The following is a 26195-nucleotide window of genomic DNA, read 5'->3' on the forward strand; positions in this document are numbered from 1 at the left end:
GGTGGCAGATTTTAAAGGCTGTGCAGCAAAGGAATCTGATGCATATACTGGCTGCAGTGGCGAAAGGTTATTGCACAACAGCTGGTTCTTGTTATGAAATCCATTGCACCACAATATTTGGCAGGCCAGCCCAAGCTGCACCTGAGGCAGCTTCCAAAATGGGGCCCCCTCTCCTCATCAGGGAAGGTGTGAGGGAATATCTACATCAGGAAAAGGGCAGGAGTTGGGGAAGAGAAAGATTGACGTTGGGATCTGCTGTGCTGGTGGATCCTGCCACCTGAGGCAGTCAATTTACCTTGCCTCATGGGTGGGCTGGCCCTGATCTTTGATAATGTCCCACTAACATAATAAGCTTACCACTACACAGATTAGGGTAAAGGTAAAGGTAAAGGGACCCCTGACCGTTAGGTCCAGTCGCGGATGACACTGGGGTTTCATCTCGCTTTATTGGCTGAGGGAGCCGGCGTACAGCTTCCGGGTCATGTGGCCAGCATGACTAAGCCACTTCTGGCGAACCAGAGCAGCACACGGAAACGCTGTTTACCTTCCCGCCGGAGCGGTACCTATTTATCTACTTGCACTTTGACGTACTTTCGAACTGCTAGGTTGGTAGGAGATGGGACCAAGCAACAGGAGCTCACCCTGTCACGGGGATTCGAACTGCCAACATTCTGATCAGCAAGCCCTAGGCTCTGTGGTTTAGACTACAGCGCCACCAGCGTCCCACAGATTAGGGTACAATCCAGTAACTGTTTAAACTCTTTCTAATGCCTCAAGCAAGGAAGGATTGGCAATATTGTCATGTCGTAACTTGGTTCCTCAGAAAAAGGTGCAACTAAATGTCAACAGAAGGTAAACATTTATTTACTTTTAAGATGGTGATTTCCAGAAGGTGTGAGTGGAGGACTTAGGGGTGAACAAGTGGCGCAGCTGTCTGTTTAATCAATGATGTCTTAAATGCAATTAGCCACTTAATTGTCGCATTTCCATTTAGCTGATGTGTGGCCCATGTAATTAATTACAGTTAGGTTCCCCTCAACCTCGACCCTTTCAGATGGCAACATTGTGTTCTCCGGCTCCCACATGGCAAATTAGGCAGGGAGAGATTAGTCACGGAAGTCATCCGGATGATATTTCCGTCAATGCTAAAAGCAAAAGAGCAAAGGGACAACGCGGTTCTCCCCACAACTATCGCCTGTCTCACTCTTCCTAAGTGACAGAGACATCATGATCTCTCAAAAACATAAGCTATTTAAACAAACAAATCGCATGATGTGCCTGTTGCTGCCTGAGACTGCTGGGCCAGGGGAAGGCACGTAGCTCAGTGGCAAAGCATGTACACTATTCTGAACTAGATGGACTGAAGGTTTGACTCAGTGAAAGACAGATTCCTATGTTCCTACATACAGTGGTACCTCGGGTTAAGAACTTCGTTCTGGAGGTCTGTTCTTAACCTGAAACAATTCTTAACCAGAAGCACCATTTTAGCTAATGGGGCCTCCTGCTGCTGCTGCGCCGCCACTGCACGATTTTTGTTCTCATCCTGAAGCAAAGTTCTTAACCCGAGGTACTATTTCTGGGTTAGCGGAGTATGTAACCTGAAGCGTCTGTAACCCGAGGTACCACTGTACTTCAGAATGAAATGTGTGGGGTAGCGAGGGCAAAACAAGCTTCCAAGAACAAGTCAACTTGTTGGTTTCAAACTAGGGAATGGAAACTTTTTAGTCTTTCACGTAGAATCATAGAACTGTAGATTTGGAAGGTACACTGAGGATCATCTAGTCCAGCCCCAAAGTTCCCACTTGCCGTACTAAGAATTGCTTTTACAGAATTATGATTCCAATCAATGCACTTGGCGGTGGTGGATGGTCGGTACGGCAAAGTACAGTACAAGGAGAGACTTTGTCTGTGTGGGCAATCTTGTGTAGAGGACCTGTACCCCTATTTATTGCAATGCTTGGTTCTATATATAGAACCAAGAGACCAATTTATAAAACCCCTGCTTACGAATGGAACACACTCGAACAGGGCAGAAAGGGTGAAATGGCTGCTGAGTGATACTGATGACTTCCTAACTTATAAAGTAGCACTATATGCGTTGGCAGCTAAGAAGATCAGGGGAAAGGAACTAGATAAAATAGCGGTCGATTGCAAAGGTGATTCGGACATTTAAGCTGGCACATTCTATCTGAGAACCCCCTGTTATTCTATCGTATGCAACAAATAATTTCTAGGAGACTTGACTGTGGTTTATTGTATTTGCAGTGCCAGATATTTTTATGGTTTTTATGGTTGTTGTTTTTCTTTTTGTTTCTTTTGTGAATGATGCCATGGCCTTTGGCTAGTGCAGTAAAGTTTATGATGATGATGATAGTCCAACCCCCTGCAGTGCAGGAATATGCAGGATCACACCTGCAACCTTGCCATTATCAGCACCACGCACTAACCAACTGAGGTGTCCAGCTGGTGCCATGTGATTGGATTCTAACTCCCATCCTGACCACTGTCCATACTGGCTGGGACTGATGGAAGCTGGAGTCCAAGAAGATCTTGAGGCCCAGAAGTCCCATATCCCTGTCGGAGCCTCCGTACGACTGAGCTGTAATGGCTACTCCTCCGGCCGTATCTTCGGAACCCCAACAAGGCTCTCCTCCGATGGTGATTAATGGCCTAAGCCTTTGAATGAGACTTCAGGCACGCTCTCCATTGCGCAGAGTACTCAGACAGCAGCAGAAGGAGCCAGAAATATGTGCTACATTGGTACATTATTTCTAACTATGCAAGACAGAAAAGAATATGCGTCTGCTCTCTGTGAGACACAGAAACAGGAAACCAGTAACTTCAACATCCGTCTCCCATCTCCCATGAGACTTCCAACAGTCTGGAATGTCAATAGAGTCTTGTGACTCCAAGAACTGCACAGTGGCATAACAGAAACCTAACAATCCCCACTTTAAGCAGATTGGGGCCAGTGAAAGACAAAGGCAACTATCTCCCATATAAACTTGCCCAGCTGTGGAGATCTTCTTCATGAGCCCATCTCCAGGTTTTCCTGTCTTCAGAATTGGGCTGCATGGTGATTGGGATGGAGCCACTTCAGCAGTGGTACCCCAGCTTTGGATTGCTTTCCACGGGTGCCTATATTGTTGGGATACTGCCAGGGAGATAAAGTCCATCATGGCCCCCAAGCCGGCTGCCGGACGATCCATCGATCTCCCATAGACACGCAGTATCAGCAATTAGCGACAGGAGCTCCAGAACATTCTAGAGCCGATGCACACTCTTTATCAGCAGATAATGCACAGCAGAAGTTGCACGCAGGAGAGCATTATTTACAAGTTTTAATCAGCGTTGATCAGAACAAAGAAAAACATGACTGCCTGCATCAGTGTCTCCAGACACAGAGAGAAAAACGAAAGCAATAGAAAACAAAAGACACAACAGAAACATCCTGTGGAAACAGGAAATACGCAGACTCTGACTCACAAAGCCTGCTCCCTTTTAAGGTGGAATGGAAATATCCTAACATCCTCCCCCTTTCCGTGTAACCTGTAGTACCTGTGGTTCAACCCAATTGCAACCTTTGTACATAAACCTTAAGTTGTTCTCTGTTAACAACCTTAGACAACAGATCAGCAGGAATTTCATTTCCTGCCATGTAGGACACCTGAATGAGTCCTTTCTGAATATACTCTCTTGCACGATGTAGCTTAATCTGCAAGTACTTGGTTCTTTGCTTGCAACTCTCTGAGTTCAGCAAAGCCAAACAAGATCTATTGTCTTGATACACTTGTACAGGACATTTCACAGAAACTCTGATGTCCTTAAACAGTTGCATCAACCATTCACAATCCATGAGTGAAAATGACAGAGCATTGAGTTCTGCTTCACAGGAACTTAGGCTCACTGTCGTCTGCTTTTTGCACAACCAGTCAAACAGGCAGTGGTTGTACATGTAGCATACTCCAGAAGTGCTTGTACCATCCGTGGTGTCACTTCCAAAACTTGCATCTGCAAAGATTTCAAGACCTCCAGTCTTCTGACTGGTGAACCTCAGCCTGTAGTGCAAAGTCCCTTTCAAATAGCGGGCTATGCGCTTTAGAGCTTTCCAATCCTGAACAGTAGGATTGTTAGCATGTCTGCTAAGCAGGTTAGTGCTTACAGCTATGTCAGGTCTTGAACATCTAGCAATGAAATTCAACTTGCCTAGAATGCATCTGTACAGCGTTGTGTCAGAAAACGCTTCAGCAGTACTATCTACCTGGTAACCTGTCACCATCGGTGTGTCTGCTGGGTTTGCATCAACCAAATTCAACCTGGTTAATACATCAGCAATTTTCTGTGTTTGGTGTACCAGAAAATTACCTGCTTGGTCCCTCTCCACCTGCAGAGAAAGATAGTTGGATACCTCACCAAGATCCTTCATGTCAAAGTGCTCCTTCAGCTGAGCTAGGGTGCTTTGGTACAAAGCCTGATTCTTCCAAAACATCAGAAGATCATCAACAAAACATAAACAATGCAGTTTGTTTTGCCCCTCCTCCTTGACAAACACACATGGATCAGCTTTGCCCTGGTGAAAACCTAGAGAAAGCAACGTCTCAGTGACTTTTGTGTTCCAACACCTGGCACTCTGCTTGAGACCATATAAGGATTTCCGCAGTTTACAGACCATTCCCTTCTGTATCTGCATCCCATCAGGTGGAAGCATAAACAGCTCCTCCCCCAAAATCCCGTACAAAAAAGCTGTATTAATGTCATGATGGGAAACATGCAGTTTCTCCTCCGCAGTGATCTTGAGCATCAGCCGAATGCTCTCATATTTGACAGTGGGTGAGTAGGTCTCGTGGTAATCCTGTCCTGGTACCTGTGAAAAACCTCTGGCAACCAATCTGGCTTTGTGTCTAACTACCTTGCCATTCTGGTCTGTCTTGGCCTTGAAGACCCATTTGCTGCCAACCAGTCTCATCCCTGGGACTACCGGTACCATTTCCCAAGTTTGGTTCCTATTCAAGGAATCAACTTCAGCCTTCATGGCATTTAGCCAAGGCTCAGCATCTTTAGAGGTTAACTCCTGAACCTATTTGAAGCTTGAAGGTTCCCACACCTTCTCTGAGCTACTAAGAACAGCAGTCGCTGTCTTAGCAAACTCATCAGCAAATCTCTTTGGAGGTCTGCCCTTCGTGGCTCTCTCAGAGCTGCGTACTAGACGCAAGTCTTCTGGACTCATCTCCTCTTTCTTAGGAGAAAAGTGACCAATGGTGAAGAGTGGTTGTTCCAGTTCATTGTCAGACGCATCAGATGGTCTGACTGAGGCCTTTGCGCTCTTATAGTCTGCTGTGTCATCACTGTCACTGACACCAGCAGCAGTGCCACCCACTGAACTGGAATCCGAACTCTGATCATCATCATCATCATCCTCAGCAGCTTCCTCAGCTTTATCTGCTTCCTTGACATCACCTTCATCCTCCTCTGGGTAACTCTGGAAAATTCCCACATTTTCCCCCCACTTAGGATTGTACTCAACACTCTTTGTGAACTTAATGGACTTAGAGTCAGTCATCCATACCCTGTATGCGCCTTTTTCGTACCCCATGAACAAACCATGTGCCCCACGCTTCCCGAGCTTGTTGCTCTGTGGGGTGTGTACCCACATGTCAGAACCAAATATTCTCATGTGCTTGATGTTGGGTTTCTTACCAAACATCTTCTCATAGGGGGTACAACCAATAGGTGATGACAATCTGCGATTATAAGTGTAAACAAACGAGTTCAAAGACTCCCCCCAAAACTTCTCAGGGAGATTGGCATCATGCAACAAGGTTTTCAGTCCTTGCAGCAACGTTTGATTTGCTCGCTCCGCAAGCCCATTCATCCATGGCGATCTAGGCGTTGACAAGTCATGCTGGATTCCCTTCTCAGTCAGGAAAGCTTCAAACTGCTGAGAAGTGAACTCCCCGCCCCGATCAGTAAACAAACAACCAATGTGTTTACCGTGAACATTCTCCAACCAAGCACAGAATGCCTTGAACCTAGGAAACGCTTGCGATTTCTGCTCGAGCATAAACACATGAATGTACCTGGATAAAGAATCAATTAGAACCATGAAGTACCCTGCTCCACCCAAAGAGGGCGCAAGTGAACCAACCAGGTCTGTGTGCACTAGCTGGTAGGGTTTGGAAGCCTGCCTGCTAGACTCCTTGCCTTTTGGAGCAACCTTCACCTTGTTCTCTGCACAAGATACACATTTCATGTGAAACTTATAGGGTTTGATGTTCAAACCCTCAACCATCTCTGGCATCTTGGCCAGTGCCTTCCAAGAGAGGTGACAAAACCTTCTGTGTGCATCGTGAATGCATCCTGCATGAAGAACTTTGTTAGTTTGTGCAACACAACAAGAATCAACATTAGACACAACAGCACCATTGTCATCATAAGTTATACAGAACAAGCCATCCATAAACTTTGCATGCAAAATGTCCTCTTTGCCTTTTCTGATGACACAAACGCTCCTCTTGAAGGAAATCTCAAAACCACGCCCAGTAAGCTGTGGGACACTGAGCAAGTTGTCTGCAGCACCTGGAACATATAGTACACCTTTGATGGTTGTGTGCAGACTTGCCAGTCTCACAGTCCCTTCTCCTGCGATTCGCAACGTCTTTCCATCAGCCAGGTGGATCTCACCTTCTTGAGGTTTGAAGGAGATAAAGAGATGGCGGTCCTTTGCGACATGGCGGGTACACCCAGAATCAATAATAAACCTGGCCTTGGCCTTTGGAGCAGCCTTTGCAGCAAGCAAAACCTTGTTTTCCACCGGCGTGGGCTTTTTCTGCTTGCCCCCCTGCTCCTGGCCATCAGACTTGCCTTTAGCCTTTGGTGAAGCTGTGCCAGCAAACAAAGCCTTGTTTTTCTCTGGCGTGGGCTCTTCACCCCCATTCTGCTTCAGGCCATCTGCAGGCATCTGCCTCTGTTTACTTCTGGCCTTCCGGTATCTGTGAGGATGACCTTGGCTCCCATGAGAAACAGAGCTCTCAGCTGCTGACTCCTTGGCTCCCCCTGGAGGCTGGAATGCTGCCTGGGATGACGTGACAGTCAGCTCCCCCTGCAACTTGCAACCGGTGCCCTCGGCATCCCTGCATTCACTCGCATTCTGGGAAACAGCCAGGACCTCCGACGCAGTCAAACTCTGGGCTGGGATGATTGGCAGATGGGCTACTTTCAAAGCATTCCACATCTTACGGGCAGTCACGTTGCCAGCTAACGTTTTAATTTCCTCCAGAGAGACGGACAAGACTATTACGTCTATCGCCCTTAAATCTTGGGCCTTCCATCTATCTGTCAGAGGAACTGGAGGGGCCTCACACACAGTATGCCACACTCCAAACTGACACAGCAAACTCTCACACCACACAGCCCAGGTTTTATAATTGTGCCGATTTAGCTTTGGGCACTCAGCAGCCTCAGAAGCTTGGAAAAACTCCATTCCAGCTTTTTACTTGAGCCTTGAGCCCTATTCACTTCAGAGACTCCTTATCTTGGCAGCCATAAATCACGAAGCTTGCTTGGTGAAGCTCCCAGACCAATTAGTCTGACGGAGTTCAAAGAGACTTTGCCGCGGCAACGAAAAGCCTCACTTTCGCCTTTCCTCCACATACCTCAACGCAGTCTGTCGCAGTCTTACTCTCCTGTAAGTGCCGTGAATCTGGGCCCATAACCTGTTGTTGGGATACTGCCAGGGAGATAAAGTCCATCATGGCCCCCAAGCCGGCTGCCGGATGATCCATCGATCTCCCGTAGACACGCAGTATCAGCAATTAGCGACAGGAGCTCCAGAACATTCTAGAGCCGATGCACACTCTTTATCAGCAGATAATGCACAGCAGAAGTTGCACGCAGGAGAGCATTATTTACAAGTTTTAATCAGCGTTGATCAGAACAAAGAAAAACATGACTGCCTGCATCAGTGTCTCCAGACACAGAGAGAAAAACGAAAGCAATAGAAAACAAAAGACACAACAGAAACATCCTGTGGAAACAGGAAATACGCAGACTCTGACTCACAAAGCCTGCTCCCTTTTAAGGTGGAACGGAAATATCCTAACATATATTTGGTGTCTTTTCAGTGCCAGGTGAAGACCTCCTTATTAACCCAAGCTTTTCAGAATATAAGGGTCCTCCTGGATCAGGCCAAAGGCCTATCTAGTCCAGGTAAGTTGGACTAGATATTCTGTTAGAATATCACATGGATCACTGCTCAGCAGGGCCACTCAGTCATTACACAGAGTGAGTGAAGCAGCTGCCCAAAGCAGCTTATTTTAAGTGTAACAAAAGCACAGAAAATTCTTGGTTATTTAATTTATGGCTGTTGTATTTTTCTGCCAGGGAAGGGCAGAGGTGTTCATGGGAACATTTGCAAGTAAGTCCTCCCTTACCAGGAGGGAGGGGAGGCAAGGAAGTTGGTGCTTTGTAGGTGCATCAGCAGGAACACCAGACTGGCTCTAAGCAATGTGTCCACACAATGCCACCCTCCCCACTGCCAGTGAGCGGTGGCATCTCCATGAATGGAAGAACGGGTGGGTGGCTGTGTCTCTCCTTGTGGGCCACTCCTGATAGCAGGTGATGGGAGCAGGGCTGGATTGAGATACCTTGCTGCCTGAAGTGAAGAATAAGATGCCAACCTCCTCTCATGCCGCATACAAAAGCTAATCGAACTGGCATTGACTCTTACATCAACTCTTGTGATGGACAGCATCCATGGCATGGGCAGGACACATGGCACATACAGCTGGCCACCACTGAACCATTGCTTCCGGCTCCCACCCCACCCCACGCAGCCTATGGTGGCTGCCCCACCCTGTCTGGTGCCCACAGACATATGGTGCCTGTGACTCCGAGCTTTCATTTTCATTTTTAAAATAAGCCTCCAGCCCTCCTAGAAAGATGGTTATGGGGCAAAATGTGCCAGTTCCTTCTGAGTACTTTCTGTGAAATAAGAATGGTGTGGCTGCGTATTTGCTTGCTTGCTTGTTTATTTGTTCGTTTATTTGTTTATCTACTTATTTATTTATCCAGTTTACCCTCCTTCATCTGCAGATCTCAGGGTGGTTTACAGCATAAATATACAAAATAAGAACACAAAATACATAATAATACCTTGTGCATTTTTCATGGTACTGAGGAATGCTCCCTGTTGGTATTAGAGAGCAACAGAAACTGTGTGTGTGTGTGATCTCCACAATCAGGCCCAGCAGGACATAGTTGACTTCCCATGACAAACACCAGGTTGTTGGGCATGGCCATCTCTCTAATAGTGTGTTATGCCATGCCCCACAGCAGCCATTTTGTGTTATGCGACACCCCCTCTATGGCAGCCATTATGTGACTGGTGCCTCCGGAACTCTTTCAAAAGTGAAAATGTGCCCACTAGTCCAAAATGTCTGGCAACCCTTGCCATATGACAATTCCTTCTCATGTGATTTGAGTACTAAACAATTAAATTCTAACTTTGAGAGGCCTTCAGTAGCACTTGTCGACTTAGTTTCCCTCATTCCTTACTTTCAAAATAATTTAATAACTCTGAAGTCTTAACAGAATGATGTTCTTCTTACAATGGATTCCATTTCAATTTGACTTCATTAGAGTTGAATGCTCCCTTCTGGAAATGAGCCCAGAACAGCCAGTTCTAGACCTGAGGGCCTCTGAATGATGCCAAATTGGTCCAGTTATTTCAAGTTCTGAGACATGATGTTTGCTGGCCAATCGCTTTTAGTATTAGTATAATTTTGGCTGTGAGCATGCAACTGGTTTTGGCGGCACTGGAAATTAATCATGATCCATTGAACAACAAATTCTTTGGGCTTGTTTCCTAGACAGGCAGAGGTTTGCACATGTATGCTGGAACATGATGTGATTAATGACAGCAGTGGTGGCTTTTAGTTCAGTCAAGATCAGTGTGTGTGTGTGTGTTTTTCTTCTTTCAAAAAACAAATATTGTTCAATGCCAATTTATCTGGGAGCAAGACAAGAGAACAATAGGCAGTATCCAATGCATTTGTTCTGTTAGTGCAAGGATTTGTGCTTGCAAATGGAACATCCCTCCCTCCCTGTGCACACCCTGTACCTTACCAAAATGTGCTCTGGACTATTAGGGAAAACCGCAGAGCAGATTTAAGGGCTGCATGGAGCATGCAGAGAAAGGAGAGGAACAGGAAGTTCCATTGCCCAGCCTAACGTCTTTGTACTAATGGAACAAGTTTGTGTAAGTTTTATGGAGATTCTTATGAGATACCAGATACAGTCATACCTCAGGTTAAAGTAGCTCTGCGGTGACCCAGAAGTAACGGAATGCGTTACTTCCGGGTTTCACTGCTCGTGCATGCGCAGACGCTCAAAATGACATCATGCGCATGCACAGACGCAGCGAATCGTGACTCACGCACACGCATACGCGGGTTGCATTCACTTCAGGATGCGAACGGGGCTCCAGAACAGATCCCGTTCACATCCAGAGGTATCACTGTACTTTATGGTGATGTAATTCTGAATTAATAATGTTATAGTCAGTGGCTGGCAGTAATGGGGAACAGAGGCATAGCGAGGGTTGCCAGTGCCTGGGGGGTTGGGAGGGAAATGGATGGAATACGCATGTGAATTCAACTGCCTTATGGTGTCTGCATCACCCAGGAGATCACAGCCGCAGAGATAAGAAAAGAAGAGTTGTTCCATTGTCTGGAGAGGCCATTTCCTGGTTCGCGTGGAGAAGCCGTTTTCAACTGAGCCCAGTGACAGAAGCACACAGCTGTGATGAGGCAGCACCTGGTGTTGAAATTTTGTGACCCCTAACAATTTTGCGCCTGGAGCAACTGCCCCTGTGCCCCCCCATGCTGCGCCACTGATAGGGGCTATCCCCTTGCCTTGCAGCACCATCAAATTCTGAGAAGGACCTAGCTAAGACAACTTGGTCTCACCTCCAGGAGCTCTATCCATGGTACTGAACCTATATACGTATGTTACTCCATCCAATGTTATGATCCTTGCCTTAACCTCTGCCCTGCCTTGGTGTACTTCCTGTTTAGGGAGCCAGGAACTACTGTCCCTTCCACAGTGGTGGGCATCCTGTGGATCACAAAGATGTGACATTTCCCACTGGATTAGTGCCCAGGCAATGCAGAAGCATGAAGTCAATTCCTGGTGCCAAAAACGGAAGCATCTTCATTAACATTTGGGAATCTCTGCCTAGCTGGTGGCTGCAGCTTGGACATGGCACAAAGTACACCTGGAGGCACCATGCTATAATTCTGGATTTCAAAGTGGATAAACAGCACTGGCTTTATCGTTTGTTCCTCTCTTTCTCTTTCCTTTGCCACCCATATTCCATCTGCCACAATGTCATCTTGTTACTTCTCCTTTTATAACTTTGCAAAAAAATATTTCCCTTCCTCTATTTCCCCTTGTCAAAAAGTTCTTCCTGCACAGGTCATCTCTTGCCTAGGCTACTGCCCTCTTCTCTTCTCTGACTTCCCACTGCATTCTCTTTCCCCCCTCAAACCTATCCAACACATGTTCCTTGCTCTTACCTTCAAAGACCTTGATGGCCTTGCCCTCCAATTACTCTTATATCCCGATACTTCCTGGCCCAGAACCTCAGCTCCATTACCCTCCATTGTCTGAAGGAGATGACATCATTGTGACTTTACAAACACAGCAAAGAATGAAGGCATTCTCAGTCACATTCACTACAACTTTCCTGATTGGCTGGGGTAACTGGAGGAAAAGGATGTCCTGCAAGGGTCCAGGCCTTGTTAGGAATTCTGCGCTGCTCCAAAAAGAAAACCCCAAAACAAGTCTGCAATTAGATTGGCGATTTCAGCCACATGGATGGCCCACTGACCTCACTCTGCATGCTTGGACACTTGTGGTCCCCCTTTGACACAATCCCTACACCTAATGCTGTTGTAAGGGAGATTCTTGAAATTCCCGGACTCTTCAGATTCAAAGCTATGGTATGCCACCTTGTAACGACACGTTTTAAACAGATAATTATCTCATCTCAGCTCGCTGAAAGAGACTCTTAATATCCTTTTGCAGCTCTACAACTCCTGGGCCTCCTGAGTCCCTCGTCTGGGGAGCTGCGATACATTTGCCGAGAGCAATGCCGTCCTAGATGCTCTATCCACTCATTGCTGGGCCCCCTCCAGAGTTTCAACATGCTGGCACTTTCAGAAATGCAAATCTCGACATTTTGACCCAACATGAATTTCTCAAATAAATGATATTTCACAGCCCAACGGCTTCCTCCCCTGCTGAGAAGAGAATTTATATTTGCATTGACTTAAAATGACTTCTGATGGAAGGAGGGGCGAGGAGCGGGGAGGAATGATCCATTGCTTAAAAGCATGGTGTTCCATCCACAGCATCAGGGAATATCTGTTGGGCAACAGGAAGACTGTTTGTTCAATATTCTTGCTTTAAATACCACCACCACCCTTTAAGATCTCGGGAATTGTAGTTCCAGCATCCACTCACAACTCGATTCAGATAAGTCCATATGAATGAGTGAGCAGGAGTAGGACATTTAATAGCTGACCCACAAAAGTATTTTGTAGCTGAAAGTATTGGGTAGCTGGTACACACTGGCATTTAGTTTATCCGGCAGTTTTAGATTGCTGACAGGGACTGTGGCCTTGAGTAACTGACCACTGGTAACTTGTGCTAGATACCTGACAAAAATCAAGTCAAACAGTCAGCTAGTCTAAAGTGCTCATCTACTCAACAATTATATTCCCCTTGTCCAGCCACATTCAACATTTTGATATTTTGAGACTTTCAAACTCAAAACTGCAAAACTGAATGTGTTGCCATATTTCAAATAGCCTTGAATATGCAAAGTTTGACCCTTAACAAACTACAGTCCCCATAATCCTTTGGGGGAGGCCATGACTGTGGGAAATGGTATCATGGTACATTAAAGGTATGGTGTGAATGTGGCCTTCGATGGTTGACCACAGCTGCAGGAAAACTATGATCCTTATGTTTCACTAAGGTTTAAATTTTAATTAAACCATGGGTTTAAATGTAGTTAGGCTTGTGCTCTGTGACTAGTTAGGCCCCCCCACAGCAGCCATTTTGAGGCTTACAAGGCTCTCAGAGCAGCCATTATGTGGTGGTGTCCACAACAGTTCATCCTGTTCCAAAATTGGCCGTAACTGGTTGGTGATTCCTTCCGTAGGGGATCCTTGATTGGGTGGGATCATTCTACAAAATTGAGTGAAGCATTAGCCCAAATCACAGATGACAAGTGTACCCGCTGCCCCAAAGCTAGCACCTTCTTAAAAAAAGAAAAAGAAAACTCTGAATTCTTGGCCCTACTTGGAATCTCTTGGAGCTTCACAGATTGCTCTCACACACTTTATTGCTCAGTGGTGAAAAATATGGCGGAAGGGCAGGGCAGATGGCCGAGGTTCCCACTGGCATCGCCATTCATCAAGCTCATTCTCGCAGTCATCCTCGACATGAAAAGCTCCAGAAAACCTTGTTTCTGCCACAAGTGACTTTTTCGAGCAGTTCATCATTCATTGTGCCATCTCAGTGATGGATAGCAGGACTTTGCAGGAGCTGCTTGGCGAGACTTGGACTTGCTGATACTTTCCCAAGGACATGAATCACTGTGTTCAACCTCACTTACATGCTAATGGGGGTCAGAGACCTATTAGAGCGTTTTGTGTTTCCCCTGTGAAGGCTGTGTATGGTGTTTGTGTGTATGTGTCATCAGCCTGTGGTAACCGAGACCAGGCCTCTGCTTTTATGATGCAGATATGCAGTCTGATGAAACGGAATCAATGGGGCAGTTAGGTAATTTTAGGCTCTTGGAGTAAGTGTTCTTAACGGAGCCCCTCCGTCCCCACTTCAAGATGTGGTGAACCACCCCGGCGTTTTGGGTCCCTCTTGCTTATTCTGTGCAGTGAGACCTTGGGCTTCTACCCCAAAGTCTTGTCTGGATAGCACCATTGAACAGAATCCATCCTTTCAGATTGATACGGCCTAGCTGTTTGGGCCAAGCGAGGTATCAGATAAGGTATCAGTGAGGCAATGCTAGGTCAAGTTCGAAGTGTTACTATTAATATACAAAGCCCTTAGCAACTTGAGACGTGTTTACCTATGAGATTGCCATGAGATTACCTATGAGATTGCCATAGACATAGGAGCCAATATTTGAGGGGACTGGGGCCCTCCAAAGTTGGTGGGCATTGCCATTCAAATGGTGTGCATCCACCATGTCATGTGATCATTTATGTGGGGTAGGACTTACCTGCCCCCATGCAATGTTTTATTCAAGTTGGCACCCCTGTCCATAGACTCAACATTTCAATCAGCAGAATTGACACTACTACAGGTGCCACAAAATACCCATGCCACATTGGTAAGAACACAGTCATTTAGTGTGGCAGCAGCACCCTCACTTCGAAACTCCCTGCTTATTGATATCAAAGCAGATGCCTTCACTGTATTTTAAGAAGGCAGGCAGGTGGGGGCTGGCTAAAGGCAGATTGAAGTTGGTGGGGCAGTGTCCCACTTGTCCAAATGGAGTAGATTCCACTGGCCATTGTTCTAAATAATCAGGCTCTTACTACATTCTCAGAAATGGTATACCCTACACCATATGAATAACAGGCAACACCACTTTCCCATGGTATCAAGCTGGTGACCTCAAGCTGAACATGACATCACCAAGAACCAATGAAGCCTACTGAGAGTGCAGGATTACTGCACCCATTAAATAGTGATCCCAAGTAGACCTACTAGAACTAAAACTAGATCACAAACTGGATCACTAATTGGGGAGCAGATTGAAGCTCAGTGGTAGAACATCTGATTTGCAAGCAGAAAGTCCTAGGTTCACTCTCCAGACAAGGCTAGGAAGGCTCCTTGCCTGAAACCCTGGAGGGCTGCTGCCAGCCAGTGTAGACAGTTCTGAGCTAGATGGACCAATGGTCTAACTCAGTAGAAGGCAGCTTCCTATGTTCCTAATGGTCTGTGAACGTATTGGGCACCTTTTGACCCTGCCACTGGCTGAAAATTTCTGAATTTTTATTTTATTTTAATGTTGCCAGAGGTATGTGCAAACACAAAACACCATTGTTAGTTGATTAAGGGCAGGAAAAATATGAAGTACTTTTTAAAGCAAATGCTTTTTCATACCCATAGGAGCCTCCTGTTGTTGTAGGCCCAACTTCCACCATCCCTAAGATTTTGGCCCTTTGAGTTGGGTCTGATGGCAGTTGGAGTTCAATGACATCTGGACAACCACAGCTTTCCCCAGCCATGGCCAGGTTGCAGGCATACACATTTCCATATAAAACAAGACACTTATTTGCAACACCCGCCCCCCTTTCCCACTTCACTGAAGCATCTTTGTATCCGTCACTGCAAAGGAGCAGATTTGATTTGATTTCCACGCTTTCACCAACAAACCTACTGATCAAGCCATGTAAAGCCTTTTAATTACAATTTGTATAACACATATAAATAAATATTACATTCTTTGAGTCTACAATGCATACTAGGCAAATTTTGTTTTTAAAAAAGTCGATCTATGTTATAGGGTGGTGGGCTTTGTCACACCCAGACAGTCAGACAAACAAAAGGGGGGGGGGTAGGGAATCTGGACCCAAATAAAACTTAACGAGTCTTTCAAATAATAATAATTGGAATTGATGAAGGCAAGCAGAGTGTGTTCCTATTTAGCAGGCAACACAGGGTGCAGCTTTCCAAAGATGCAGAAGAGAGTAACAAGACCTTTAAATCTCAACCAGATTTTGCTGCGAATCAGGAGGAAGAAGTGAACCTGGAATGTCAGGAACTGTGCTCTTTTGTCCCCTTGCCATTCGGAACTGCAATTAGAATGTTTTCTTGGGCTATGATAGTCCTCCCTGCCACCAGGGGAGCTCCACTCAGTCAGGCAGAACCTTGGTTTATTCTGACCTTGTGTGTTTTAAACCCCGTCCCCCCCCCCCGTTTAGTTTGAGGTTTTGATTGGGTGACAGGCAGCCTTGATTGGTGCTCCTTGGCTTCTAAACCTGGCTCTTTTGGCTGTGAGAGTATGTCTTCTCACTTTACTGACTGCTTGCCAGGTCCCTCTCAGGCTCCAGTCCTGGGCACGTGGGACTCCCTGCTTCTCACCTTGCTGAGCTTCATCTGCAGCAGCCAGCAGTTCTTTTCCTGTTCTCAACTTTCCCCTTGTGCAGGGCCGGCTCAACCATGAGGCAAGGTGACACAACTGCCTCAGGCAGCAGGATCCCCCGGGGCAGCAGATCCTAATGTAGATCTTAGTTCCCCACTTGTTTCCTGATGTAGATCTTCACTCACTCCTTCTTCCCTGGCAGGGAGGGAGGCACCATCTTGTGGTTTGCCTCAGGTGTGAAAATGTCTTGAGCCAGCCCTGCTGCTGTGGCCTAACCTTCTCTGGGTGATGCAATATCATGGCATAAAGTTGCACAGATGAGGTCCCCGGGGTTGGCTTTGGGCTTATGGTAGCTGCTGGGAATAGGGGATGGACTATAGTCCAGCGGTAGAGCATCTGCACTGCATGCAGAAGATACCAGGTTCAGTCCCTGGCATCTCCTGGCAGGACTGAGTGGGATCCTGCCTGAAATCCTAGTAAGTTTAGACATTATGGTTGCAGATACTCATATTTTCTGTCCTGACATTCTGAAAGGAGCAGTGAAATGCCTCCTCTTCCACTTCTGTAGCATGTGGGGCAGAAGGGGAAAGATGAGCCTTACAAAATCTTCTTGCAGGTGTCTTTTGTTTTACTAATCATGGAGGGGTAAAGACCATGCATTGAAACCCACCATCTTGTGCACCAGGAATTCTGCTGTCCCCAGTATCTGAGATTTCCCCAGGTGCTCCTCACACACTTCCTCACCCTTGAGGACTGGAAATTTGCTTCCATGCTTCTGAGGCAAAATAGTCATCTCCATGCTTGGAAGTCATGTGCTGGAGATGACAACATTTTTTTTTTTCTTTTAGGCTATAACTTTGGTTGTGAAAATGAAACTAGAAAGTTCATTTCTCCCTCACTCACCTGCAAAAGAGTTGCCTCCTGGACATAGTTCAGGAATGGTCAATGCCTACCTTTGTCAGGACTACCTTATTGTTCTAGTCTGAAGGCTGAAACAATATACCTGTTTTGAGATCCTAAGAATCTTTAAGTCAGTTTTCAACGTTCTGTCACACTGTGGGGTGACCAAGAAAGAAAAGTGGGGCTAAGTAGATGAGTGGGTGGAGCAGCACCACAAGCAAAAGGTCCAGTCCCACTTAAGTTATTCACCTTTCTCCTTGCTCCCATATTTATGAATGACTGCCACCCAATCCTATGGGAGTACAGTAGTGGGGTGCGGGAGGAAGCCTTTGGTTCTGATGTTGCGGAACTTCAATCCTCCTCATCCCATACCATTGGCTATGCTTGATAGGGCTGATGGGAGTTGTAGTTCCGAAACATCTTGAGGACCAAAGTTTATGCACAGCATGGATACAATACAGCACTGCTCTTGGGGTGTGGGGTGCCAACATTGTAGTGTTGCAATGCCCCTGCCCACCCAAGTAGAAGGTAGCCAAGTTGCCACTAATTGGAACACCATCAATATATTTCCTCATCCTTCTAAAGACTGTTCTAACATTACAAGGGAAGGGCCATATCATTTTAATGATTCCTTGTACAAACCAGGACTTGAGTGTGGGACCATTGCTTCCTCTTCCAAAACACATGGCACCTGGGACACCCAAAGTCTCCTTTAGCCTACATTTCTCCGGTCTTTGGGCTTCCATTCAGCTTGTGGAAACTGTGGGGTTTGCCCAGGTTTGGAGCAGGACTGGCCCCACCTCTTGGCTTGGCTTAAAACACCAGCCTCCATGATGAGATGTGGGAGAAGAGACGTAGAACAGGGAAGGGGGAACCTGTGGCCTCCCAGATGGTGCTAGACTGCACCTCCCATGGTCCTTGACCATTGGACATCCTGGCTGGGGCTGGGAATTGGAATACAAGGATGTCTAGAAGGCCACAGGTTCCCCAAACCCAGTGAAGGGGTGCATACAGATTAGGGCTGGAGAAAAGACTGGAGCTCTCTATCCCCGCCCCCCGCATGGTAGTCTTGATGGGCCTTTATGGATAGCATGTTTAATTTCCAGTTTTCTCCGGATGAAACCAAGTGTCCACCACAAAGGGGACATCACAATGGAAGCGCCCACCACATAGATGATCCTATGCAGCATTTTGTCAATGTCATTTGTCCACTGATGGTAAGGCATTATGCCAAGGGTAGCCCAAGTGATGCTTGGCACATGTTGGACTCCAGGGCCCATCAGCCCCTGCCAGATGGCCACATGTTGCTCCATCCCTGGTTCAGTCTGTAATGGAGTTGGGATCGCCTAACAGCTCATACTTCACAGGTACATCATACATGCAGTCAGGAACAATGAGGTCATTGATTATTCAGGTTAAGAGATACATGTGCTTCTGGAGAGGTTGACAGTTGTTAACTCTGCCATTCCAAAATGTTCAAGAGCTTTTGACACAAAAAAGATGGACATGAAATATGCACCCAGCATCCTTGCCAGTGGTGGCCTCTGGGACTGGCAGGGCAGACACCAGGGAAGCCACAATGGATAGCGCCTGAGCCAATGGCAGGTGGCACCAACTAATTCCACTTTTGTCCTGTCTTCCTCCCTGCTAAGCTCCATAACTGCAAAATAGAGACTTAGGAGGAAGAAGCTGACATCCAGGGCCAATCCCTGGACTGGCTGTGAGAAGGCAGGCAGGGGGGCTCAGAGGAATCAAGAATGAGGTTGGTGGGGCAGTGCCCCATTCACCCTTGTGCCCCATCCTCCACTGGTTCCAGCTTCTTCTCAATAGAAGGTGAAATTGTGTGTATGGGGGGAAACCCCAGTCCAAAGTGGGAAGGGCTAATAGTTGGCAGGTGGGTGGTGAGGGCTGAAAAGGCTGCTTCAAGGGCCAGATCCAGCCATCAGCTGGCCCTTAATGAAATTCATGCATTCCAAAGGCATGCCACAATGAAATGAAGTGCTTGTGTTGATCATCTTCAAGTGTTGAGAGTATATGTAAACTAATGTTGGGATATTATTTTTGTTCCATAGAAAAACTCCTTGGTTAATTATTGCCCCCCACCCGCTGCATCCCTCCAAAATGAAAAGTAAGGTATGAAAGGCAGAAGAGTGGGGAACAAAGGGGAGGGGGACCCTACGTACAGCATGTGACACAATCTTTTTTTAAAAAAATCGAACTGTAAAGAAAAATAATATTGTCTCTCCTCTGCCTGGCATCACATCCTGTCTCCAGCTGCAGCGACTGTATGACTATTACCTTCAGACAGTCTCTTCATAAGTCTCAGTATCATATTTTTGATGCTTTATTAGAAATATAAAGAAGTTTTCTTTCTTTTTTATTATCTTTTTTCCTTTTTTTGTAAAAAAAGAATACTTTTGGTACCTTGTGTTTAATTGTCTTTGACACCCTAATCATCCATATCATAACCTCACCTTGTCCCAGTACATCATACTAGTCAGTTCAATTCCTTTGGGCTTCTTGTCCCAAGTTCTGCCAAGCTGGTGCCCTCAAGATGTTTTGGACTACCAAATCCCATCAGCACAGCTGTACAGGCTGGGGCTGAGGGGAGTTGGTAGTCCAAAATGTCTGGAGGGGACCAGCTTGGTGAAGGTTAGCTTATCCAAATGGTTGGACATTCCATCTGGGGAGGGGGAATAAGAACAAGCCATCATGAACATCTTTAGCAAATACCTCTCCCTGACTATATATATATAATCTGTTGTGTGTAAGTCTGTTCAGTTCCCCCCACAGTTCACACACACACACACAAACAGATCCATCTTATTCCGCAAGTCCCTCCCAACTCAACTGAAGGCATCAAGGTGTGGTTGCTAAACCATAAAAAAACCCCATCAACTGAAGCTATGCTTTGTCTTTGAGCTTCTCCATGTAGTTTCTTATCTCTTTCGACTCCCCCAGGTCCATGTCATGGCAAACCCATTTAATGTCATCTTCATTGCAGTTGAGGATGGAGTTGATGGTGGGGCAACCATCGTCTGGAGGGATGGTGGTAAACGTCGTGAACTTCACCCGCTTCCGCTTGGAGGTGGGTGAATGCAAAGGGGGATCGGGTTTTGGCCCTTCCCCCTGCTTGCCCCCTGAGTCAGCCGACCGATGGATTTGGCTCTGGATACTTTTCGGTGTGCTACCATTGAGGAGCTGGTTGCTCTCCTCAAAGCCTATCCCTCGGTCTATGTTAGTTGTGCGTTCGTTCTGCTGGGGGGAGACGTCCACTCGGTTCTCTAGGAGCTCACTTTCATTCCCAAGCCACACCCAGTCATGGGAGTGGCTCATGGAGGTTTGCCCTTCCATCGGAACTTGCTTGTGCCGGTATTTTAACGTGAAGGTGGCACAATTTATCAGGAAGACAAGGATGGCAAGGCAGAAGACTCCCAGCAGAGCATACATCCCAATCTCCAAGTCACTGAGACCCCTGGGTGCCTGCACAAGGTCACTGTCCTCTGTGCCACCATTGCTTTTGGGAAGGTCAATTTGTGCTGGGAAGTTGGTGAAGTCAATTGGGATGTTTTGGAGCTGCCCGTCATCCGAGAGCTTTTCTCCATCCAGGCTGTTCTTAAAGACTTTGCTTTTGATCGTAGACTTTGCAGTGGTGCCAGCTTTCCTGACGGAAACTTCCTCTCGTTCGGCAGAAGGGCTTCCATAGTACCGCCCGTCTTGCCCATACCGCTCTTGGTCCAACACCTTCTGCCTTCGGTCGCTAGCATGGTTCTCGATCTCATCGGCATCGTAATCACCGGCCCCATGGGAGTTGGCATCATTCTGACCAAACTTGACCTTGATGCTACCATTGCCTATGGCGAGAACACTCTTCCTCTTGGACTTCTGGCAGGTTTCAGAGATCATCATGTCCACTTTGACCAATGTGCCTTGTCCTTCACCTTCTGCTGCAACCACTGGCCATTTCATAGCAGAGCTCTGGTGGGCTGAAATGACTGATTCATCGAGAGAGGAAGCCGAGAGGGAAAAGTCTTTGGGGTCATAAATGTCCAGTGGGGTCACTGAGCCATCGCTGAACTGGATCCAGGAGCTGACCACTGCTTCCTAAAAGATAAAGGAAATGGTTAACCACAAGATCTGAAACGGGCCCTTCATCTCACAGTTGCATGGAGAGATAGGTATAGGTTTTCCTGCTTCCTAGCACCAAAATGAAGGATTATCAACTCAAACGAAATTGCAAATAGCTAAAACATGGAATGGGTTACTCAAGATGTAGTGATGTTCAACAACTAGACAAAATCGTGGCAGATATAGATATCAATGGTTAGCAGTCATGATCACTGTATACTGCCTTTAGGATTAGTCACAATAAAATGTTTTTAAGTATCAGTTGCTATGAAATATGAATGGGAGAGCGATATTGCAGCCATGTTCTCGTGTTCCCATGGGTCACTGTGATAACAAAATGTGGACTAGATAGACCTTTGGTCTGATCCAGAACGGCTTTTCTTATGTACCATTCTACCTTCACAGTTCTGAGATGAAGTATTTGTGTGCATGTATGTGCATAGGTGTGAATGGGGAGGGGGAAAAGATAATTCTTCCTATTTTCATTTTTCCTCTTCTTGGAAACAGGAGCAAAAGGACCATCTAAATGATCATTTAGCCAAACTGTGTGTGATTGATACATTTTTTAATGGTGGCACCCCAATTATGGAACCATCACCTCACCGATGTCATTTTGCTGCCCTGCAAAACCTTTCCAGGTCTATTTCCCCATGATTTTTTAATCCAGAGTAACTCATTTGATCTTTGTCAGTGTTTTTATGCAGCTTTTTATTACTTAACTTTTATTTCTGCTGACGATTATGCCCTGCTCTCTATAGATCTTGTTGCTTGGATATATGTTCCTTTTAAATTGTTTCTTCTCATCTGCTTTTATTGCAGGTTCCTTTTAAATTGTTTTTATTGTATTTCCTGAGATATATATGTTTTTATTAGCCACCCGGCAAAAGTGTTGGAAGGCAGGGGTAGAAATCCCCACATTGAATAAATAAAATATCCATTTTCATCAAAGCTGGAAAGAGGGAGGAAGCAAAATATTAATTAACAAAGCAACCCCTCATTTTTTTTAGGAGGGGAATCCTATAGCAGAGCTACTGCCACTTCTTCTAAATCACTGTAAACACGGCAGGTGTGTTTTTTCTCTTTTTTTCATAGGAACACAGGGAACTGCTTTGCAGTGAATCAGACCTTGGAGCATCTAACTCAGTCCTTTCTATACTGACTGGCAACTGCTTGCCGGGATTTGGCAGGGGATTTTCTCAGCCCTACTGAAGATGCCCAAGGATGGAGCCTAGGACCTCCTGCATTCAAAGAAGATGCTTTTACCAGTGATCTACATTCCTTCCCCAAATCAATATCCAAGTTAAAACCTGATACAGGGACACAGGAAGCTGCCTTAGTGGAGGCTGTCGGTGTTTGATAAAGAAAAGGTTCTGACCTCCTTTTTACTCCTTTGCCCAGTCCTCAGACCTTAGTTGGCACAAAAGAGTCTTTGAGAAAGAGTATTCTTGCAGAGTATGGCTGCTTTTATTCTTAAAAAGTCTTCTTCTCCAACCATGACCCACAGCTTTTACACACACCAAACGCAACCAGCTTTCTACCATCCAACCAACCCACACCAAACACTAACATTGGCCACTCTATATATACAGGTACAATTTGGTGAAAGGTTGCACGAGTCATTGTAGGCCACTGACTCATGCTGACTTAGTTCTTTTAGCATTAAAGAAACAGTGGCCAATTTTTAGGCATGACAGAGGCTGGTTCATTTGGGCGATCAATCTCAGTCTCCCTCAGCCAACTTGCATGCAGTCCATGGGGTGGCCCTGGTGGTCAGCTTCCTCCTTCTGAGTCTCAGGTTTGCCCTTCTGGAACTCAGCAGGGAGGAGGGAGGCGGGGAGAAAACTAGAATTAGTTGACCCAAGTGCAACAACACTGCCTCTACTTGTGACTCCCAACACCTGGCATTCAAAGGCATATGGCGTCCCATTGTGCTGTCCAATCATAATGCCAGCATATGTTACCAGGTTGTTTGCAGGCAGCTGAGATTTGTTCCACCCCAGCTCAGAACAAAGGGCATTGCTATCCTTCCAGTTAAATTTCAAGCTTTTTGCTGACAAGAGCGAAGGGTATTTAGTTCCCTGGGAGCCTGGGACTCAGCTAATATTCCATTTTGAAGCTAATCCACAGCATGCTTTGCAGAGACCAGGTGAGGGGAAAATGTACCATGGCACTGCAGAGAACGGACAAAGGGCTAAATGTTTTTAGAATGCTCAACATGTTAAGGTGGAAAGGACCCCAATGGTTATTTAGTCCAATCTCCTGGAATTGCTGATAAGGGTCTGGAAACCAAGCTTTATGAGGAATGGGAGAGAGAGTGGGTATGTTTAGCCTGGAGAAGAGGAGACTGAGTGGTGACAGCCATCTTCAAATACCTCATTGGAGGTTTTTAAACAGGGGTGGGAGGTCTCCTGCATTGCCAGGGGTTGCACTCAATGTCTCTGAGGGTTCCTTGAAACTCCACAATTCTATGATCTTTCTGTTGAAGGCTAATTGTGGTGTGGGGGTGTTTTTAGTGTGCTTGGGGCTGCAGCTGAGGAGAGGAGGACTATACTTCCTGGCTGTGTCATCCTCCCACCATAACTGTCCCTCCTCCATTTGACATCCAGTTGCAACACTATGGGCATTTTTGGCAAGGGAGGTCACAGCTGGGGAAGGAAAAGTGAACATCACAAAAAGCTACTGGCTACAATAGAAGGCTCCCCCACCCCCCAGCACGATTACAGCAGGAAGGAATGGGGCCCTTTTGGCACTCGGGGGTGCCTCTGTGGGCACTTGGGTGCTGTGTTGGTGACTCATGGTCTAAGCCAGCCTTTGCCAATTCGGTGCCCCCAAGAGTACCACTCCCATGGTCTTCAGCCAGTGCTGTGCTGGCTGGGGCTGAAGGGAATTGTAGCATCTATGAAAATAAGAAATGATGTGGCACTTTGTCCTTCAAAGAACTGTTTCTGCAAAGCTGGCCACGATGGAGTGCTGCATCAATAAATCGCCCCCACCCTCATTCTTCGACAGGCACCTCCAATTACCATCAAGGAATGAAGATGGATGAAAACCATCTCATCTGCAGAGGTTCAATCTTTCATGATGGCACCCGAGATGTGACGGATCTCCCCCTGGCCCATTAATTACAAGTCATAAACATGGAGAGATTATGGTAGCCCTGGTTACATTCACCTCCCCTTTTCTTTCTTTCTTTCTTTCTTTCTTTCTTTCTTTCTTTCTTTCTTTCTTTCTTTCTTTCTTTCTTTCTCAGTTCTGCAGTTCTCTCTGCAAACAAGCAACATTTTCACAGGATTGCTGCCAATGGTCCTTTTTAAAAAAAATTGGGATGATTTATTTGATGGCAGCAATGATGGGAAGAGTGTGAGATCACTTTGAATGGCAGCACAGCACAGCTGAAGGAAAGGAAAAACTGGGACCACTCCAGCAGTTGTGGGTCCATAGCAGGACCTCAGATGTTGAACAAAATATAGGGGAGAGCACGTGCAGGAGAAGGTAATCTGCAAAGTGCCCAAATCCCAGTCATGCTACTCACAAAGTAAGCTGAAGTGATTTACATTAAAACAAATGAAGAACATCTAATGAAAATCTAAAAACAAAGCAATGCTGATAAAAAGTAGGACTTACAGACCCCACCCCATAGAAAGGGGCCACAGTGGTACCCTTCAAATTAAGGACCAATAGGCCAAGTAAAGATAAATGTCTTTGCCTCAAAATAAATATGGTGTCAGGTGGCACTCCATGGGGAAAACATTCCACAAGTGAAGTGCCACTACGAAAAGGCCCAATTTTGTGTTGCCACTCTCCAAATCTTCCATGGTGGGGGCACTCAAAGAAGGGCCTCATATGATGATTGCATTGTCTGGGTTGGGTCATGTGAGGAGAGGCAGTTCTTGAAGGACTGGGTTCTTGAGACTTATTTATTTATTTATTTATTTAGTCTATTAGATTTATATACTGCCTGTCACTGACTGAAAGTCAATGCCAGTCAGCTGAACAGCAGTGACTTCAAGCCCCACTGAAATTTGCTACATTCCAGAGCTTCCAACTGGGAAATATGGAGTATAGCGGATACAAACAGAGCTTGAAGTCAGCACCAGTCAGCAGAGATCTTCCTGTGCAATAGAACTTGAGTTCAGGCTATGCTGTGAAGGAAAAATGTGTTACCTGATGTCATGATATCAGGTGATTGGCAGGGGGTGGCTCTGCCTCTCTGTCAAAGTGGCCAGCTGGGGGTGGGGGAGCTAAGGATTTGCCCTGCTGGACTGAAAGGTTTCCACATCACCACATTAGAAAAAGAAGATTTGGTTCAAAAATGGACAGCTGTGAAGGAAGTATCCAGTTTTTCACCCCTTCAGTATTGGGCTGTGCTGTCATTCATGATGAGGAAACGTCTCATATCTGAGCAGGCTTCTATCATTGCTTGAGTCAAATCAATCATATTGTGTTCTGATGAACATAGGCAGAGCCCATGGAAAAAACACCATTTGTCTTCTCATTGACATTTGTAAGCCATTTTTTGCTGAACAGTGGGATAAAAATGTTTTAATTCAGATCTTTAATTCAATCAAATTGCTTATAATGTGAAATGGTCCTGGAGAAAGAGAATGGGGAAGAAGAGAAAGGGAGATGTAGCCACCATGTAACTCAGGCATAGGCAAACTCGGCCCTCCAGATGTTTTGGGACTACAATTCCCACCATCCCTAGCTAACAGGGCCAGTGGTCAGGGATGATGGGAATTGTAGTCCCAAAACATTTGGAGGGCCGAGTTTGCCTATGGTTGATGTAACTGCTGCTTGAGTCACTTGCTGATGACTGTGTCTACTAAGGGTCTAAGTCAGAGATGGGGAATCTGGTGTGCTTCTGATGCTTCAGGACTCCAACTCCCATCAGCCTCAGTCAGCATGGCCAGTGATAATGAAAGTGGTAGTCCAACAACATCTGGAGGGCTGCATGATTCTCATTCCTGAGGTAAGCTGTATACGCCAAATG

The 26195-nt window shown here is 46.1% G+C and overlaps 1 protein-coding gene across 1 annotated transcript in view; it reads right to left on the bottom strand.

Annotated features, from left to right (window-relative positions):
* Positions 1–15480: 15480 nt before the first annotated feature.
* LOC308465277 (transmembrane protein 132C-like) overlaps positions 15481–26195 on the bottom strand; it is a 280359-nt gene continuing 269644 nt past the window's right edge. The window contains exon 9 of the mRNA XM_080985079.1: positions 15481–21181. Coding sequence (XP_080841205.1) covers positions 19982–21181 — 1200 coding nt within the window. The 3' untranslated portion in view covers positions 15481–19981. The remainder of the gene's footprint in view (positions 21182–26195) is intronic.

The sequence above is a fragment of the Podarcis pityusensis genome, assembly GCF_964106645.2.
Source record: "Podarcis pityusensis genome assembly, chromosome: 16".
Classification (NCBI taxonomy): Eukaryota; Metazoa; Chordata; class Lepidosauria; order Squamata; family Lacertidae; genus Podarcis; species Podarcis pityusensis.